Raw genomic sequence first — 20,502 nt, 5'->3', positions numbered from 1 at the left:
TTCCACAGTTAGTATGTCATTGTTATTGATCAGTCGCTAAGTCGTGTCCGACTATGAGCCCAAGAATTGCAGCCCGGCAGGCTTCCCTGTCCATCACCATCTCCTAGAGCTGGCTGAAATTCATGTCCATTGAGTCGGTGATACCATCCAACCATCTCATCTTCCGTCGTCCCCTTCTCCTGCCTTCAATCTTTCCCAGCATCAGGATCTTTTCCAATGAGTCAGCTCTTGAGTCAGGAAGCCAAAGTTTTGGAGTTTCAACTTCAACATCAGTCCTTCCAGTGAATATTCTATTCAGAACTGATTTCCTGTAGGATAGACTGGTTGGATCTCCTTGCAGTCCAAGGGACTCTCAAGAGTCTTCTCCAACACCACAGTTCAAAAGCATCAATTCTTTGGTGTTCAGCCTTCTTTATAGTCTTATCCATTTAGTATATTTAATCCCTCTGAACTTTTTAAGACATTTCCCCAAAGAGACAAACTTCATTAATTAGATTTCCTAAGGATTTCAAACCCCAGGAATCTTCGGAACGTTTTAACAGCCTGCTTCTCAGGATACCGCCTAACACCACAAGGTCAGAATCAGATCTTAAACTGAAATTCCTTCACCTCCTAGAATTAAAACCCAAGGGTGTTGAGATGAAATTTAAACCATTTCAAATTAAAACAATTCACCTGTGCTATATCCTCTTAAGGCCTTCCTGGGTTTTCAGTAGCAAATATCGTGAACTGATGCTTCCCTCACCCCCTTGGGTGCACCTAAGCTGAGAGAGACACAACAGGGCCCCACCCTCCCTGCACATCCTGCAGGCTCCCTCAGCTCAACAGGCTCACTCGAGGGGACAGGCAGCACCCTGCTGGCTCCAGGACACGCTTCCAGGATGGACTCAGGCCAAGAGGGCTGTGGGTTCCGGCCTGCATCAGGGTGTGGGCTGGGACCCGGCTCGGGGTGGCCTGCCGGGCCCCCTGTGGTAGGCCCAGCCCGCAGTGCAGACTCTGCAGTAGAACAAGGCAGCCAGGACCGTCCCCTCCGCCTGCCTCCCCTGCCCCCCATGCTACGATGTGGTAGTGACCCTTCCAGGGTCCCGTGTGCACGTGTGCACACAATCACATGCACACATACAGTCGTCCCTTGGTTCTTCAGGGATTGGTTCCAGGACCCTAGTGAAGTCTGTGGGCACCAAAATTCAAGGATGCTCAAGTCCTTTATAGAAAATGGTGTAATATTGGCATGTAACCTACACACATCCCCCCGCTTACTTGAAATCATCCCTAGATTACTTATAATACCTAATACCATGTGAATACTATGTAGATAGTTGCCAGCTTGACAAATTCAAGTTTTGCTTTTTGGAACGTTCTATAAATTTTTTTTTTTTTGAGTATTTCTGATGGGGAATTGGTTTAATCCTCGGATGCAGAGCCCAAGGGTACACAGTCGCATGTACATAGGCACACGCTCACATGCCAACAGTGTGTGCACACGCACTCCCACCTCCCCCCCAGGCATCAACAATGCAGCTCCCTACACACACACACACACACACACACACACACACACACACACACACACATCCTCCTTCCCCAGCTGGGGCAGAGGGTAGGGGCTGGCAGAGGGTCAGCGCCCTGGGGTGTTGGACGGGGACTCCCCACAGAACGGCCTCCCAAACCTGCTGGCCAGCGGCCACATCCGCAGGTGGGATATCCCCCCTCGGGTTTCCTGCCACTCACCCTGCAGCCAGGACCATGAGGCAGGGACCTGGGCCAGCAGCAGGAGTTGGCTGCAGCCCTACCCTGGTGGTGTGGAGCTGTGCAGTCTCTGGGGCCAGCCCCCGGAAACTCATTCTCCTTGTCTGTAAACTAGGACCTGGGCAAGCCTCCTCAAGTTGGGGCGCTGGAGCAGGGTCTGCCTGGGCACATGGGCCACTCGCTCTGGAGCCAGGCTTCCCAAGCCCCTAGGGTCACCCTGCCAGCTCCCAGCTCCAGGGTGCCTTTTGCACCCCGCCCCCAACAAAGGCATCCTGCAGGGGACCCCCCACCCCCGCTGCTGCTTGTCCTCACAGCAGCCCAGTCACCTGTGTGGACCCCCGCAGTGCCAGGCAGCCCAGCTGTCTTCTTGGCCAAGATGTCTCTCAGCTACGGCTGGACCCTGAGACCCGTGGGGACCGTCTAGAAAGGCAGCTTGGGACCTGCCCTCTCTGTCCCAGCTTCACCTGATGCCTCCAGGCCCCACCCAAGTCTCCCCCCTGGGATGGACCTCTGTGGAGAGGACCCTGGTTCATGGCCTCAACCCAGTGCCCAGGACACCCAGAGCAGGTGCAGGACAGCCCTCTGCTGACTTCAGGCCGAAGCCCACCTCCCTGTCCCCTTGGGTGAAGATTATGGCAAGGACAGCTCTGGTTCATCCCAACCATCCCTGGTAAGGCTCACCTGACCCACAGGGCAGAGTTCAGCCAGGTGGAGGGTCAGTGGAGGGGCCTAGAAAACCTTGGGGAATATCAGGGGTCCTAAAAGCCCCTGGAGGATCCTATGGGGCCCAGGGACCTGATCACTCAGAGTCCCAGGTCACGACTGCTGAATCCAGGCCTGAGCTGGGATAAGGGGTCACAGGGTGTGGCCGCCTTCCTCTTTTGTCTCATGGGAAACCTCGGGGCCAAGGTGGGGGCCTCGGCAGAGTCTGCGGGGTGCACCCCAGCAGGTGGCATGCCAGACTGGTGACCAGCAGCCTTGTGAGGGGCTCCCAGCACTGGGCAAAGCCTCAGCGCCCCACTGCCTGTCACCTCACCGAGAGCTAGGCCCAGGCCCAGCAGAAGCACTTCCCAGGGCGTCTGCCCACAAAGATCCCTCACCTGCCCAGAGTGGGGGTCGGGGTGCTGTGCTGGGCACTGGGGGTCCTCTCCTCCTGCTTCCACCGTGAAGACTCCACTCCCGGGTGCCCCCCAGCCTCTAGCCACTGGTGCTGGTGGTGAGGCTGGGAGGCCACAGCAGGCAGTGTGACCCTGGGCAGCCCTGGATCCAGGCTGTGGCAAGGTGGGCAGGGGTCCTGGTATCCTGGAGCAGCAGGCCTGGGTCATGCAGCCCTGGAGTGGGGGGCTGTGTAGGAGGTCGACCATCCTGGGGGCCCCCAACACCCTGGAAACCAGGGGCACTCTCGGGGGACCCCTCCTCCAGGTCTAACACCCCCACACCTGATGCTGCCCGACCCCGACAGCGGGATCTGCGCAGGAACGGGGGTGGGGCAGTCAAGCCCCAAGAGCCCCATGGAGCCCCCAGGGCTGGCTACGGCAGGGCCTACCTGCCCCACACACCGTCCAAAAGTGGCTGGGATTTCCCACACGCCTGTGAGAGACCATTCCGTGGAATGGCTTGTTTAAACGTTTTCTCTTTCTTGTTGGACAAATGTGCTAATTCATGATGAAAAATCTCAGCCTCTTGAAGTGACAGACTATGCTTCTTTTTGCCTGTCTGCCATGGCTTGGCACTACAGGGTAGGAATGCCGTTGCCATCAGGACCCATAGGGCCAAGGGCATGCATACGTGTGCGTGTGTGCCCACAGTGGGGCCTCGGGCCCCTGCCCCCAGCCCTGGCCCCGGCTCCCAGTGCTGCCGCCAAGAGTCCGGCACGAAAGGGCAACCATTTGCCCGGCTCTGCACCCAGGGCTTGTGCTCTCTGGTACAGACACCCTGGGCACTGAACGGACCCTCGGGCTGGTCAGGTGAGGCCAGTGTGGCCTGTGGGTGCCACCTGTGCAATCTAGGAGTCAGTTCTGGTCTGGAGCTGGTGTGATGGACATGTGCTGAGACTTTGCAGGGACAGAGGACCCAGTGGAGTTGTGGAGGGGGGGCGTCCCTGGAAGGCAGCAGGAGCCCCCACTGCTCCTTGAGGTTCCTTCTCCAACAGTGACCTCCAATGTCCAACAGCGACCTTGCCTTGGGCATCTAAGAGGCCAGGTGTTGGGACCCTCGGGGGTGGGGGGTGGGGTCCAGCTGCTTCACTGCTGTCCCCCTGGAATGTTCCAGTGCCGGGGTCCAGCCCCGGTGGATCCAGGGAATTCAAAGCGGGGACGGCGTCGGTGAGGATCAGGAAACAACTGCTTAATTAAACTTTAATTAAGGATATAAAGAGTAATAGAATAAGGATAGCTCAGTAGGAAAATTCAGTGAAGAGGCTGAATAATTCAGCCAGAAGGTAAGAGAAAGAACGACATGGTGAGACCAAGTTTCGGTGAACAAGGCCCGCACTTTATTTTCCAAAGCAGTTTTTATACCTTAAGTTATGCATAGAGGATAATGGGGGAAGGGGTAGAGTCAGGCAGCAAGCCAGGCTTTCTTCCTGCAAACTTACCATATGCAAAAGCTTAGGTGATTTGCATCATCTTCTGGCCCGGAGGCCTGTTAACATTTTAAGACCCTTTCTTCAGAAAACTTATTTTTCTCTAAAGGTGATAACTCAAGCACCACCCTCCAAAAGCATTAGATAAAGTTGCATTCCTACAGAGCAAAGGTGTGGTGGGCTATAACAAGAAAAAGAATTAACTCAAGGGTCCCAGGTTACAAACATTAAAGCTACTACTTACACCAATTATATTAATCAATACACTGCCAGGGACACAGCAGGTAAGGGATATGGAAACTTAGCAGCAAACATTGGCCCAACAAGTGAAAATCCCTTCACCAATACAATTTCTAATCAATCTTTTAACTACTCAAAAGAATCTGTGTTTAGACAGTTTAGAACATCTCCTGCCTCTCACAGTTGGGAGGCTCTGAACAATCACTTGAGGCCGGAAAAACCTATTCAGGCAGGCTAGAGGATTTCCAAAGGAGTTTGTAGGTTGGAACACTGTCACACCCAGGAATTATTAACTGGAGCTGTAAGCTAACTCTTTTTCAGAGAGGTAGTGGGGGACAGCCCCCCGTAAAGTCAGAGGTGTAGGTGAAAGCACAAAGCAGAAAGTAGGCAGACTCTGGTTTTGAGGGTAGATGCTCGAGAATTTCCAGGGAGACTCCTGAGGCTTGATCCCGCCTTTGCGTATGCCAAGCCTCCTTCCTCAAGACCTTTGCCAGGGGCGGAGCTCGCTCCCTGCATTCCGGGACCAAGGCCATTCAGCGAGCTCGGGCTCACAGGACGTGCCCCCTCTGGGTAGTATCCATCGCCGCGTCCTGGCCACGCTGCTCCCCCATCAGCCCCGTGCAGGGGCTCCAGGTCCCACGGACCAGGGAGGGGCTGCGGCGGAGCCTGTCACGGGGCCCCCGAGGTCGGGGCCCTCCTAACCAGCGCCTATGCTCACACTGCCCCTGGCCCAGAGCCTCCTCTTCGGGGCCCTCGCACACTGGCCAGTCTCCTGTGGGGAACCCTTCTTGTGCCACCCCAGCTCCAGAACCAAGGTGACCCGTGAAGCCTGGAGCCGGCCTCCAGTTCGACAGACCACAGGGGACAATGAGACAGGGAAGCGAGTTCCCGAAAGGGCGGGCGGGTGGGACCAGAGCACGGGCTTGAATCGGGGGTAGGGAGAGTGCTGCAGGGTCCCTAGGCTGGGCTGGGTTGGGTTGGGTGGGGCCGGGTCCACTCTGGAGGCTTCCTCTAAGGGATGCCAGCAGGCCTGGGAGGGAGGGCGCTGTGGTTCAGGGCGGCTGGGCAGGCCCTTGAGGGGCTGCATTTGCCTGAGACTCTGGGGCTGCCGTCCCGGGCTGCGCTTGATGGACTGCAAGGCTACCCGGTCAGAGTGGCTGTGGAGCCACGATACCACGCGGGGCTTAGCCGAGCCCTCGTCAGCACCGCACTCGGCTGTGGACCACGGGCTCCCAGAGGAGGGCAGGAGCATTTGCTCAGCACTGGACTTGGATGCCAGCTGCTCACCTGCAGATCGGTAAACTGAAGCCAGGGCAGAGACCGAGGCCCACTGCACACCTCTGCGGACCTGCCTTGGTGTGTAGGCACCTCGGGGGCCTGGGCCAGAGTCCCGCTTCCTGGCTGCACGCAGAGCGATGGGGCCTCGCGGTTCAGCCAGGGCCCTCAGGTGCCGCCCTGCCGTCCGCACGCCCAGACCATTCTTCCGGGGAGTAACTGGGTCCACAGAAGAAAAGCCCGCTTCCGGGGGCAGTGGGCTGGGAGACGCCAGCCCTCTGCGGACGCCTCGGCTCCAGAGAGGGCGCGGCGGCCCAAGACACGCCCACTGCCGGCCCCAGGTCCGCAGTGGAGGAGCTGGGGCAGCTGGAGGGGAGTCTGCAGTCAGCTGGGTCTGACCGGGCGGGGCGCACAGTGGACCGTGGGGAGATGCCTGTGTGCGCCCCCCCAGGGCTCAGGGCAGCCCAGGCCGCAGGAACCCTCAGGGGCGGCCGGGTGTCCAGCAAGGGGCCCTGCCTCTGCCCTCAGACCGTCACACGGGGTTCACCCCGACCCCCCCGAGTCTCCTCAGCTGCAGAGTCACAAACTGGCAGAAGCACGGGCCCACCTCCAGGTGGCCCGGGGCCCCCGCGGCCTCCTCCCAGTGAGGGAAGTGCGAATGGGCGAGGCAGCAGGCGTAGCTGGACGCGAACCGCAGGATGGCCTCCTGGAACGCGGCCTCGCCATCGGGGGCGCCCAGGAAGGTCTGCTTGCAGTCGCCCAGCAGCACGTACACGAAGTAGAGCTTGTTCTTGGTCTCGCAGCCCATGAGCACCGAGTGCGGCGCCAGCAGCAGGTTGGCCTCCCCAACGCGGCACGCCAGCTCCCGCAGGGTCTTCTTGGAAGACCTTCGGAGCCAGCACAGGGTGTTGACGCTTAAGATCATGAAAAAGGGGCAGAAAAATGCATTGGCGCTGATTACGAGGAACCGCCGAGCTGGCTGGAGCTCCTGGAGCCCCAACACCAAGGGTAAGAACACCGAAACCACAGAGAGGAGAATCAGGACGATGGCGAGGATGATCCTGCAGCCCAGGTAACGCAGGCAGGAGCGGGGCGAGCGCACACCATTCAGGATGCCCACGGCTTGCTTGTACAGCTCGGGGTCCTCCAGCACCTCCTTCAGGGGGTCCGGCACGGCCAGCGTGCTGAAGCTGCCCACCTTCCACGAGGGCAGGCTGTCCCTGTTGATGCAGTCCAGGGTCAGCAGGGCCTTCCCACTGTAGAGGGCGGGGGCCGAGCGCAGGGCCGGGGGGTGCGCCAGGTGCTGGCTGGGGGTGCACAGGAGCTGCACCAGCTTCTGGAAGAAGCGGCCGTCCGTGGCCTCCAGGTAGGTCAGGTGGCTGAGATGCAGCGGGACCCGGCAGGGCCGCAGCAGGACGGGGAGGACCGGCTTCCTCTCCAGGCAGGAGCCCACGAGGGACAGGTCGGCCTCCAGGAGGCACCAGCGGCTTTGCACAAAGTCCTCGCTCAGCACCAGCAGCACCTTCTGGCTCTGCTGGATGCAGCCCGCCATGTTCTCCAGCACGTTCCTGCCGGGCGTGAAGTCCCGCTCGTGCAGGCACACCTTCAGCCCCGGGAGCTCGGCCTCCAGGCGGCCAGTGAGCCTGTGGGTCCACACGGCGTCCACGCTGCTGTAGCTCACAAACAGGTGGAACTGATCGCAAGGCCTCAGCGGGGGGATGGGCGGGGCCACGCCTTCCTCCCCGGCGCAGGAACCCATGCGTGCTGCCCCGGGTCTGCCTCTGGTTCCTGAGAAGGAAAGCACCCTTAGGCTGCAGGAGGTGGAGACGGACGGGCTGACTGTGCAGACGGACTATGGTGACCCTCTGCAGAGGTGGAGCCGCAGACACAACCGGCCACAGTCAGCCCGGGAAGCTGCCAACCACCCAAGCCTGCCAGGGTGCGGTCAGTGACGGCCACCCTTCCCCCTCCCAACGCGGGACCCACCAGAGGAAGTCACAGCCTCCCGGGAGGGCCCTGAGCCCCTCCCACTCTGGGGCCTGCCTTCGGGTCTCCACCAAACCCCAGTGACCGGGACCCTGCTCCAGCACACCCTGGGGGTCTGCCCTCTGCGGCGCCCACTCAGGGCCTCTGGGGACATCCACAGGACATCTGGCTCCAAAGGGCTGGGGCTCACGGAGGCCACACCGGCAGTCCCCAGTGGTTCTCGTTTCCCTCCGCATGGGAGGCTGGACGTCTATGCCCTCCCGGACTTCCTGTGCTGAGATGCTAAGCCCGTGGTGATGGCCTAAGGAGGTGGGGCTTTGGGGAAGTGACAAGGCCACTGGTGGAGCCCCCAGGCAGGGGTCAGTGTCCTTCTGAAGGAGACCCCATGGAGTTCCTGCTGCCCACACCCACCCTTGCACGAGGACCTGCTGTCGAGGAGCGAGGAGTGGGCCTCAGGGAAACATACCAGAGGCCCAAGGCCTGCAGCCTCCAGCCTCCAGGGCTGTGGGAGGGCGCTGGGCCAGTGCAGTCGCCTCCTGCAGTGCCGGCAGCGCAGCGAGTACACTGGCTGGGTCTTCCCAGCAATGTGCCCCCGGGAGGGGTCACACAGTGCAGGGCCCTGGACTGCTTCTGCTCTGCACGCAGACTCCCACTGAGGCCTCGCCGCGCCTGTCCAGGAGCCAGAGCTGAGCCTGGGCCGCCCTCACGGGTCTGCCTGCTTGTCCCCAAGAGCACCTCTTCCCAGGACCCAGTCCTGCAGGCTTCTTCGCACGCCCGTGGCCCCGTGCGGGTCCCAGCAAGCAGCTCTCAACCCCGCAGGCCCAAGGCAGGCTGTGACCTCACAGCCTCTGGGGCCTCCAGCTTGGACCCCTCCCCACTGGGGGATCAGGGTGGGGGTCACGAGGGCCAAGACAGCCTGGGAAGCCCCTGTGGTCTAGCCCCCCTGCCCCTGCCACAAGGCCCCTGCATCCCGAGTTGGCCGGGCAGCTGAGAACCAGGGGAGGAGGCGCTGAGGCTCTGAGGGACGCCCTGGGGAAGCCTGGCGCTCAGGACACCACCCCATCTCCTCTAACCTCCAATGGGCAGAAGGCGCTCCCCCGCAGCGTCCAGGCGTCCGGGAGGCAGAGGCTGCCGCTGTGCTTCCTGGGCACCGAGAGCCTCCTATGTGGTGCCCACGCTGCCCGCTCCCCAAGCCTGTCCTCAGAGGAGGCCTGGGAGCAGCCGGGGCGCGTCTGCCACAGACAGAAGGACTTCTCCAGCCAACGCTTTCTGAGACATCTCTACTAAATCTGATGAACAGCAGGAAAGGGAAAGAAGGAAGGAAGCAAACTGAGGAAGGAGGGTGTTTCAGGAGAAGTGGCCAGTGCGGCTGCTACTGGGAAAGGGCACCAGCTGGTCCCGGAGGCGGGACGGCCAGGGCTCCCTTGGAATCCACCTGATGGTGGTGCCAGGCGAGCAGGAGGCCCTGGCGGGGCCTGGAGCTCTCTGGAGCCTGGGCCGGGCCTCCCGCTGGAAGCAGCGATGGGAAGGGCAGGGGTACCATTCTCAGGAGGGCAGGCCAGGCTGGGGTCCGGGGGTGGGGAGTGCACACGGTAACTGGGGCTGGCTGCCAGCTCCGAGGGAAGATCCCAGCTGCCGGTGACCCTCCTCAACAGCCGCTCTCCTCCAGGAACCTTCCCCCGGGGGTGGGGACCTGGCGGCCCCAGCCTGCTGAGCCTTCCTGAAACCCTCCCTCCCTTCACCAGTGCTGCCCCGTGACTGGGGAGGGCCACTGTGTCCCTCGGGGCCTCGACCTCTCCCTCCCACCTGGGGAAGCTGGCCCCCAAACGCTCCTTTCTGATCTGGGCCATTGGACACATGTGATCACTTGAAAAAATCCGCTAGGCAGCCTCATACCCGAGGAAGAAATACAAGCTAAATCAAAGTGGTGCTAAGTCACTTCAGTCGTGCCTGCTCTTTGCGACCCCGTGGACTATAGCCCATCAGGTTCTTCTGCCCATGGAATTCTCCAGGCAAGAATACTGGAGTGGGTTGCCATGCTCTTCTTCAGGGGATCTTCCCGACTCAGGGATCAAACCCGGGTGTCCCGCATTGCAGGCAGACTCTCCCGTCTGAGCCACCTTTCCACTTAAAAACCTGAGATGTCACATGGGCAGGATAGAGTTAGAGAAAGTCCACTGGTAACCAGAGCACTGAAAACAGGGGAACGGAGCTGCGGCCTCGGGGTTCTCCTGGGAGCCGCAGCAGCAGCTCCGCGTGACCACGGCCCTGACCACAGATGCTGATTGTGCAGGACGGGATGTTCCTGGCGAGAAGCCCGCGGGGGCGCCCTGGGGGCTTGGCTCTCTCCTGGGACCACAGCCCAGAAGACTCCCGCCCCAGCCAGGCTGAGGTCCTGCTCTGCTCTCAGCACCCTTGACCTGGAGGAACGGGGAGGGAGCCAACAGACCGTGCCCCCTGCCGCGTGCTCCCAGGGCTCTCAGGGACAGGCAAGGCTGCTTCCTCTTCCTTCCCATCAAGGCTGGACTAGATGACTTCAGCCAGCTGCTGTCTGAGCCTTTGATCGGGGTCTGGACAGGCGCGGGTGCTGCCAGGGGGAGTGGGCCCTGCTGGCCAGCGGGGTCCCCAGGTGGTCTCCTCCCGAGCTCCATTGGCCCCTCACCCGGCAGGCCCCTCGGTCAGCCCCAGGGCTCCAGCCACACCCAGCCTCCATTGCCTCTGCTGGTCACCCTTTCCCTCTTCACCTCCAGATCTCAGGGGAGCCTCTGAGTAAGGTGCCCCTGGAGTCTCACCCCCTCCCCAGCAGCCCCCAGCACAGGCGCTGTGTCTCAGCTCACTGGCCCTGCTCGCCAAGGTCGGAGGTGGACTCAGTGGGCATCCGTGTGTCCAGCCTGCCAAGCAGCAGATGTATTTGGGATGGACGAGAGGGAGGGAGAACCAAGCTCAGGTCAGCTTCCCACAGGACAGGCTCCTCTGCCCTGGGTCAACCGTGTCTGCACCTGGACTATGCCCACCCCCAGGTGCAGCTCCAGGCCCAGGGAAGGCCTCTAGTGCGCCCTGCAGTCCCCACTCCCCTAGCCAGGGCCTGCCCACAACCCCAGGAAGGGTCTAGGTCGGATGGCAGCCTCAGGCGAGGGCAGGTAGAAGGGCCTCTGACCGGGGTTGGAAATGGTGCTGGTGGCCAGCTCTGTGCTCAGCTGTGACTGGCCAGGGGCACAGAGAGCCTTAAGCAGGCCAGGCCCACCGCCCAGAACCCAGACGAAGGGCAGGCCCCCAGCTCCGCACAGCAGGCTGAGGGGTGGGGGAGACATGTGCCCCCCGCAGATGGAACCCTGCCTCCCACTTGCTTGATCTTGAGAGCTCACGCCTGAGCAGCCAGCCAGGCACTCAGTTCCTCTGTTTTCAAGGCAACAACAGGATGCTGGCTGGCCCAACTCCCTCACACCATCTGGAACTTCCTGTTGGGCAGCCAGTGGGGGCTCCTTGTGGCAGCAGCTTCCTGCCTTCCTGCCAGTCTGTGTGCTGAGGCGCCTCAGGCAGATGACGGGGCAGGAGCCCACGGGTCAAGGGGGAGACTGAGTGCGATTTTAGAAAAGACACACCGAGACCTCGCAGGGAGGGCACACGGGGCAGGGCTGTGCCCACAACAGAGCCCGCGAGGGACTCTGGGGCCACGGGGCCAGGGAGAGCCCCCGGTCCTGGGTGTGGTCCTGCTTCCCAGGGTGCTGCACAGGGGTCGGGGAGACGGGAACCTGAGAGCCATAGTCCCAGCTGAGGCCCAGAGAGGCAAGGGTGCTGGTCAGCACGGGGCGTGTCCATGGCTGTTCCCACACCTTCACCTGGTCAGACTGAGGTTCACCCACGGAGGCCCCTGGCCAGGTGAGGTCTCTGCACTCACGGCCCCAGATTTCGAAGGAGCCCTTCCAGATCTGGTGTCTGGGCCTCATCACAAGATGGAGGCCAGCAGGAGACCAGAAGGCCCCAGTGTGACAGGTGTCCCCGGGGGCCCTGGCCCTGGCGGCCCGGCTGCGAGCGGGGCCAGTGAGGTGGAGCCAGCCCTGCACTGCAGGTGTGTGGGCTCCGGGAGCCACAGGTTGGTGTGGGGGGCTCTGTGTATGTGGGAGCCTGTGTGGTGTGGCTGGAGGGGAGGCCACGCCAAGGAGAGGCCTTCCCAGAGCAGGATGAAGGAGGGGGAGGAAGCCGCAAGGCCCAGGGGTCAGGGGAGTTGGGGGCCCAGGCTGAGGCCTGAGCTGGGACAGGGCCCCAAAGGGTTGTTCTCCCTGGCTCCCTAGGGCTGCATTCCAGGGCCCAGGTACAGCTGGAAAAATGCCCACAGCTGTTTCTTCAATGAATGAATGAATGAGCCAATGAAGGAAAGCGAGTTTACACCTGTGCTCTGCGCCCTTGCATGAAGAGCTGATTGTTCCAGGTAGAGAACAGCCTCCCCAGGAAGATGCGTGCAAATGGAAGGTGCCCTCCTCCGACTCCCACCCCCACGTCTGCTGGTCAGGCCCTCACCACTGCCGGCAGAGCTAGGGGCTGAGGGAACCAGAGCTGACCCCCAAGGGCACTACTCCACCACCACCCGTCCCCGCCATCAGCTCGAGCTCCCAGGGGCAAGACCTATGGGGTCCTTCACACCACACGGCCCTCCAGGAGGGCCGAGCACCGCCTCTGAGGCCCGAGGTCCAGGACGACTGGGGTGGGGCCTTGGTGGCCTGTCCCCTAAACCTGTCCGAATTTTCTCTACTTCTCCGTCTCATTCTTTCTACAAACACTGCTACTGCTGCTGCTGCTGCTAAGTTGCTTCAGTCGTGTCCGACTCTGTGCGACCCCATAGACGGCAGCCCACCAGGCTCCCCCGTCCCCGGGATTCTCCAGGCAAGAACACTGGAGTGGGTTGCCATTTCCTTCTCTAATGCATGAAAGTGAAAAGTGAAACTGAAGTCGCTCAGTCGTGTCCGACTCTTCACGACCCCATGGACTGCAGCCTACCAGGCTCCTCCGTCCATGGGATCCTCCAGACAAGAGTACTGGAGTGGGGTGCCATTGCCTTCTCCGCTACAAACACTAAAAACAACCAAACAGTACCTGGGAGACACACCTGGTCGCTTTGTAGGCTCAAGACGGCTGGCCACGCACGGCCTCGCAGAAACAGCCCGGGCCGTGTCCCCGCGCGCCTGCCCAAAGGGGCCGGGAACCGGACGGGGCGGGGCGGGGCTTCGCTTCCTTCCTGAGCATAGGCTCCGCCCCCTCAGCCATATGACCTCGCCCCCGCCCTCCAGCACAAAGGGGCCCGGGCCGGGGAGGGGCGGGGCGGGGCGGGGCGGCCCCAGAGCGTAGGTTCCGCCCCCTCGAACATGACCCCGCCCCCTGACGTCGGTTTCTCCGCTGGTTTTAATCAAGTGGAGAAGGAAAGGATGAAAAGGAGCTGAAACCGAGGGGCCTGAGGGCAGCTCCGCGCGTGGTGGGAGCGCTGAGGACGCCGCGAAGCCGGCGGGGGCTTCAAAGGGGCAACTACCCCAGGCGAAGACGGAGGCGGGAGGCCGGGGAGGAGGCGGCGGGGAGGGGAGCAGAGGCCAGGTGTGTAGAGGAGAGGAGAGGAGAGAAGAGGAGAGGAAGGGGTGGGGAGAGGAGAGGAGAGCCAGGGGTCGGGGGAGAGGAGAGGAGAGGCGGGGTGTGCGGAGAGCAGAGGCGGGGTGTGGGGAGAGGACAGGCGGGGTGTGCGGAGAGCAGAGGCGGGGTGTGGGGAGAGGAGAGGCGGGGTTTGAGGAGAGGAGAGGCGGGTGTGAGAGCGGAGGCGGAGTGTGAGGAGAGACAGTGGTGCGTGGGGGAGCCAGGGGAAGAGGCCTGAGAGGCTGCGCGGGGAGCGGAGGCCGCGGGAGGCCGGGCCGGGGAGGGCGGAGGGGGCAGGAAAGGAGCTGCCGCAGGACCGGCTCCGGCGCCCTCCCCGGGACCTGCCCGGCCTCCCCACGGGGCCCCGCCCGGCCGTGGCGTCTGAGGGCCGTCGCCGGCCCAGGGGCTCCGCTGCGGGACGCTCCAGACGCCTCCCGGGCACCCAGGGGCTCGGAGCCCGGGCCGGGCTCTCGCCGGGGGCGACAGGGGTGCGCCCCGCCCGCGGACTGGAGGAGCGCGCGCCTCCCCGGTGACCGGGGACGCCCTCGTGTGCGCGACAGAGGCGCCGAGTCCCGGCCCGACCTCGGGGGGCTCCTGCGGGGAGCCGGCGGCATGGCTCTGGCCCTCCCTTGGGAAGCTTGCCGCCAGCCGGCGCCGGCCCTGCTCTCCCGAAGCCAGACGGGCCGGATCGGAGAATCTGGGGCAGGAGGCCCTTGCGGCCAGAGCACCTCTGAGTCGGGGAGCCTGGCTTCCTCTGCCACTGTGGGAACCGAGGACCACAGGGTGGAGCCCTCGCCCTCGGGGTCCGGGGTGCGGAGGGTCCCGGACTTCACGCCCTTCTGCCTCACGCTCCCGGGTCCGAGGGGCAGGACCTGCGTGGACCTCCGCCTGCGGCAGCTCAGCCCGGCCTCCCTCCAGCCTCACACCTGGTGGACGAGGGGGGATGGAAGGGTGGGCAGTGAGCCCCCCGGGGAGAGGCAGCCCTGTGAAGATGCTCCTCAGCAGAGAGCCCTCACTGGGGACATCGGGGAGCCCCTGGGAGGAGCACTGGCCCGCTGCCCAGGGGTCTGGGACCGGGCCTTAACGGGCTGCCTGAGCCCCGCTCTGCCCCTTGTGGGCGGGTGGGGACCCTCAGGGTCCTCGGAGCCCCTCCTGGGGTTGTAGAGGGCGTGGCTGCCTCACGAAGAGGACCGGGACTCGCTGTGCTGGGACCCAGCCCGCCTCACCCTGACAACCTGGGAAGCATTGTCCTTCTCTGGGTCGTGTGCGGCCACAGGCTGCCCAGCCCGGACCTGGCAGGGGGCGACAGGCTCATCTTGGGTGACCGAGGCTCACATGGCAGGGAGTGCCTGGACCCTAGGAGCTCTCAAGCCGGGACATCCCTCAGCTTTGCCTCAGACCCTTTCGGGCCTCGGTTGAGGGTCCTGCCACTGCCCCTGACCCCCCGCAAGTCTCCCCACCCCTCAGATCACAGGGAGCCTTCAATCCTGCCGGGCTCCCTGGCATCCCGGGCTCCTCGCCACCGGCTCCAGGTGGGCCGAGCTCCTCCAGGATTTCACACGTGCCCCAGAGAGGGTCCAGTGACTCAGTGCTGGGCTGAGGGGCACACAGAATGGGACCCCAGCTCAGGCTTGGCCACCAGGGAAGTAAAGAACCCTCTAGTTCCGGTCAAGGCCCAGTCCTCTGCTGGCCCACCTCACAGAGGCCATGCAATAGCCAGGCTCCAGCTGCATGACGCTGCAGGTGTGGGTCAGGTTCGGGGACCAGGGTGGCTGCCCGGAGCCTGTGCCATTCCAGGGGAGGTGCTCCCTCCATGCCCATGAGCTTCCCCCATGATGAGCCCGTCACCCCGACCCATCTGGAGTCTGCTCGGGCAGTCTGGGGGTGCCCGACCCTCGTTCCCTCCTGACTCAAACCCTGGCTTGACAGGCACCCTGCTCCAGGACCTGGTGGTCAGACCCACTGCTAAAGTGTTCACTCAGCTGCTTGGTCTAAATAAACAGGCTTTCGGACCAGGATTAAATTAGATGCTCAGTTATTAGTTATCCTCTATCCTATGTTATTTCCAAACACAGCATCCTCAAACACAATTCATATTACTGGCCTGCTTTGATAGAGAGGTGGAATCCCACTGGCTCCGGTCAGGCCCTCATTGGCCCCCACCCATGGTCTCTGCAGAGCTCCTGGTTGCAGCCCACCCACCCTGCTGGAGGAATCTGTGAGGCGGGAATAGAGAGCTGTCATACCTCCTCTGGTCTGAGCCTCTGATGCTTCATGCCCATCTCTGCCCTGATGTGTTTAGAACAAAACTCAAAGTCTCAGTCCCAGATGTGTTGACCAAGGTCCTCTGTGCCCACAGTGCTCCTGGCCTTGGAGTCTCTGCTCAAAATTCACGCTGGGTTCCTTGACCAGGCCGCCTAAGCGTCCCTCTCCCATGTCAGGCGCCGTCACAGCTGTAGGAGGACGCGTCGGGAATGCCCCGTGTGACTCCTGGGCCCCTCGCTGCTCCTCATTCACTTTGTGTCCCTGGAGAGCCCCAGGCACTGCCCAGCAGCCACTGCGGAGGGTGCACAGGGTGCAGGTGGCCCGAGACCCTCCTTCCTCCTGACAGGGCACCGGCCGGGGAGGATGCATGCTCTGGGGCCACTCCTTTTGGCCCTCACTGCAGGTTGGCCTCCAGCTTGGCCGCATTCAGGAGCAAGGCCATCCTCAGAGAGAACGTCCCAAGACATGTATTGCTTCTTGAGGCAGGGTCTGTTCAATGTGAACAGAAGTCCCAGAGCGCCCTTGAAAGTCCCCTGCAGCTCCCGTCTGAGGTTCTGGAGGGCCCCAGCTCTGGCTTACTTTGGCCCTGGACCCAGACCAGGCTGGCTGACGCGGCCTGTGTGTGACCTTGCACAAGCTGAGGGGAGGCCCCAGAGAGGCAGGCAAGGCAGGCATCTCCATCTTTCCGCTTCATACCTGAGCACAGGTCCTGGACCTGGACCTCCAGGGCCCTGAGCAGGGGGCTTGGGACTGCAGAGGTCCACCCCTGGCCTGTCCCTGGGACCAGGATCTGCTGGCTGGCTCGAGTCTGCTGCATGTGGCTTTCCGCCTGCCCACAGGGATCTGAAGCAGGATCAGGCAAGATTACAAACTCCAGAAGCCTCCCACAGAGACTCAGAGGCCTGCCTGCCCTGTTGGGAGTGGTCCTGCTGCACGGGGGTTGGGGAAGGCTGACGGCACTTTGGCAGAACCCCACTTCAGTGGACAGAGGGTCTCTGTCTACAGAGCTGACCTTGAGACCAGTCAGAGGTGCCCTCCACTCTCGAGGTCCCGGGCAACTGTGCAGGCACCGTTGGCCCTGAGAGCTTGGGACAAGACGGACCCCCTTTCCTCCCCTGAGCAGCCAGACCCAGTAGCCCCTGCTTCCCCCTAAGCCCACCCACTGCCCGGTGTGGCTGGTGACCTGCTCTCCCCCAGGGCCTCTGTGCCTGGCCGACTGGAGGGGGTGCAAGGGCAGTGGGCAGAGGCTTTGATGACCATGACCAAGGGGATTCTTTGTGTGTTTGCTCTGGCTTACATGGGGGAGACCAAGCAGGAATCTGCGGCCCAGAGAGGTTAAGGTGCCAGGTCAGGTGGCACAGCCCTTCAGCAGAGCCAAGACTGGAACCAGGCATGCGAGTCCCAGTGCCCCTCACCCTCCCTCCCTCCTTCTTCCCCTCAAGACCCACCTGTAACTGGCACTGGGTACACGCTCCTGGTCCTCTGCCGTGGGTGAGCTCTGAGCCCAGGAGGGCGGTGTCACACAAGCGATGCAGTGCTGCGTCATGCGGGGGGCGGAGCTCAGGGGCCTGAGACGTGGGCACCGTCTCCAACTCATGTCTGCGGGCCTTAGCATCTAGAACCTTCCACCTGCCCGAGTGCAAAGGGCTCCGTGGGCGGGGGGTAGATGGGCGCTTGGAGCAGGGGCTCCCAGGCGTCGCCCCCGGCTTCTTGCTGTCTGTGAGGGCACCCTGGTGTCGCTCATTACCAGGGAAAAAGAGAACTCCCCTTGCGTGTTCGAGAACACGGTTCATCCCCACCAGGCTTCTTGCTGTCTGTGAGGACACCCTGGTGTCGCTCATTACCGGGGGAAAAGAGAACTCCCCTTGCGTGTTCGAGAACACGGTTCATCCCCATAACTGTGCTCAGGGGGACCCCTCTCTCTGCTGCAGGGTGGCCGGACACTGGGCCACCCCAGACACAGGAAATCAGTTCTGGGTTCTCCCAGCAACGAAAGTTGATCCCCGCAGGCCCTGAAGTGATTTTCACAGCCAGGGGGCGCGACTGTGTTTTCCAAGTGATTAACCAGCTGTAGCCTGGCACGGAGCATGTCCCCTGCGCAGAGCAGAGCTAGAGGGTTCCACAGGCCCGTCTCGCCTGGAGGCTGGAGCCAGGCTGCCCGTTGTCCCCGAAGTGCCCCGCCTGTTAATCAGGCCTGTTGAACACTCCTCCGGCCCTGGGGAGGGCCCTGCCTGGCTGGAGGGGCCAGGCCAGGATTGAAGGGCCTGGCTGGGCATTCAGAGGTGGCTGTGTGCTGGGCAGTTGGGCTGGGCGGGGAGAAGGCCTTTGGGAGGAAAGTACATGGCCCAGCTGAATAGGACTCTCTCGAACTTCCCTGGGGAGTGGCCAGACCCAGGAGGACCCCTCCATCTCTCCCAGAATGAGGCCTGGGGCGGCGGCCTCCCCCACTCATGCTGCAAGCCCGCACCCCTCACCAGCACTTCGGTCCACGGTGCCCGCGGCTGGCCAGAGGCCCCTTCCACGGTGCGACAGCCTATGGAATGGAGCAAAAGACTGCCTAAGGTGGGCCAGGGTGGCTGCCCACCTGCCAACAGGGCTCCATCCCCTCTCCGAACCAGGGCCACCTGTCTCCCGGGCCAGTGGGGTACGGGGCGGGGGGCCCGAGCCAGTCCTTCCTGTAGTGCTGAGAAGAGCAGTGACGCCCTGTGCCGGGGGCTCCCTCCTGTCTCCCTCCTCTCCCAGGAGCCGGGGGCTGCCTTGGGGCTCCTGGCTAGACCCCAGGTTCCAGGTATCACCATCCCTCTGCCCAGGTGCCACAGGGACACTCCTGTGGACTCCCAGAGTCCTCGCAGAAGGCTGGCAAGCAGTACGGAGATGAGCCAGGCCCCAGGCATTTCCTGCCGGTGAGCGTGTGACCCCGCCACGCCCGGTCCCGGTCCCGGAACTGCCCACTGCTCCCAGCTGCCGCTCTCCCCTGGCTCCCTGCATTCAGGCCACACAGGGTCTCCTCTGTTCTGGGTGCATGACGTCCCCCCAGAGGGCTCTCCCCCGAGGCTCTGGGTGGGCCGTTAACTCCCAGGAGAGGTAGAGTTACCCGCTCAGAGCCCTGGGATCCCTGTCCTTGAGTCCCGTGGCCCCTCAGTCCTCACAGGTCTGAGGGCCCCTTCTCTGAGCTCTGTGGCCCTGGCCTCTGCCCCCAGCATCTTTCTCCATCCCAGCTTCCCTTTCTCTCCTCCCCAGTCAAGGCCAAGGACAAGTGTCAAAGTGTAAAATGAAAACAGATACAGAAACGTCCCTGAAAAAAACTCAAATACTTGGGAACTCAGTAACATACTTCTGAGTGACCTTGGGTCAAAGACGAAATCAAAAGAGAATTAATATTTTGAACTAAGAATGAAAACGTCAAAATTGTAGGATGTACCAAAGCAGTACTTACAGGAAAATCCATAGCGCTGACAGCTATATCAAAAAAGAAGAAAGGTTTAAAAATCCATGACAGTGTCCACACTAAGAAACTGGAAAAAGTAGAGCAAACGAAACATAAACTAAGTAATGGAAACACAAAGATCAATGAAGTAGAAAGCCTTTGCAACCCGATGGACTGTAGCCCACCACGCTCCTCCGTCCATGGGATTTTCCAGGCAAGAGTACTGGAGTGGGTTGCCATCGCCTTCTCCAGAGGATCTTCCTGACCCAGGGATTGAACTCAGGTCTCCCGCCTTGTAAGCGAGACGCTTTACCGTCTGAGCCACCGGGGAAGTCCTGAGATAGAAAGCAGGAGATGATAAAGATGATGAATCTGAGAGCTGATTGCTAGAGATCAAGGGCGCTGATAAGCCTTTGCTGCCCAAAGGGCTGGTGCCAGGGGACTCTTGTGGCCTTCTTAGTTCACCCCTGAGTCACAGTCCTGCCCAGATGGCCCTGGAGCACCTGCCAGAGGCCCTGGGTCTAATCACTGTACCCCCCGGGGCCTTGGGGCCGAGGGGCATCAAGCCTGGAGTGGCAGCTTGGCTCCTATTTCCAGAACCATCCTACACTCATCCCCATCTTCTCCTGAATGGTGTTGTTTTCCCACCATGCCCTTGCCTTTTTTCAAGCATCTCCAAAGTTGTTCACTCTCAAAAATAATATATATATATATATATTTACAATTCAGTAATTCCAAAACAGCATCCTCTCTGCGGAGCTTGGTGGACTCTCCCACCCATCCTATGCTCGGGCCCACACCTGGGCTGCACCGCGAGCCCTTCCCTAGGGCCCCCGTTGCTGCAGGCAAGGACTTCCCTGGCCCACTGCTCTCCTGTGTCCACCGAGACCTCTAGCTCACCCGGTCTCTGCAGTTAGACGCCCACAGCCAGCTCCCCCAGGAGACAGAGCCCCACCTCCACCGGGCACAGACAGTCTGACTCCCAGCTCTGCCAGCAGAGGGCGTTTGAGCACTTCCCGCCTGGGGACTTGGCACCGGGGCCGGACAGGCAGCACAAGGGAGGCAACTCGGGATGCCCACGGCCTGGACTCTGCAAGAGCTGGTGCCTCAGCAAGGCCCCAGGTGCCATGGAGCCTGGCTCCCGGGTTCCTCTGACCCATGGAGACAGTGCCAGCCCTCCACCCCAGGCAGCACACAGAGGAAGGAGCACAGACTTGAGAGTGACTCAGGGCTGGGCCCATCCAGCCGGACCCCTGCCAAATCACTTCCCCCAGAGCCTGTTTCCTCTCCCACGAAAGCGGGGATGATAAGAAGTGCCACGTAGGGGACGCCAGCGCCCTACTGCCTCTGGACAGATGCA

The 20,502-nt window shown here is 61.9% G+C and overlaps 1 protein-coding gene across 1 annotated transcript; it reads right to left on the bottom strand.

Annotated features, from left to right (window-relative positions):
- Positions 1-4,220: 4,220 nt before the first annotated feature.
- LOC133239597 (uncharacterized) lies at positions 4,221-8,991 on the bottom strand. The gene is made up of 2 exons (XM_061403947.1): positions 8,908-8,991; positions 4,221-7,636 (listed from the first exon to the last, which is right to left on the bottom strand). Exon 2 carries the CDS (start codon positions 7,605-7,607, stop codon positions 6,381-6,383), a length of 1,227 nt encoding a protein of 408 aa, XP_061259931.1. The 5' UTR covers positions 7,608-7,636; positions 8,908-8,991; the 3' UTR covers positions 4,221-6,380.
- Positions 8,992-20,502: the final 11,511 nt, after the last annotated feature.

Source organism: Bos javanicus, chromosome 26 (genome assembly GCF_032452875.1).
Source record: "Bos javanicus breed banteng chromosome 26, ARS-OSU_banteng_1.0, whole genome shotgun sequence".
NCBI classification, from domain to species: Eukaryota; Metazoa; Chordata; class Mammalia; order Artiodactyla; family Bovidae; genus Bos; species Bos javanicus.
This window is presented reverse-complemented; position numbering and strand designations above follow the sequence as displayed.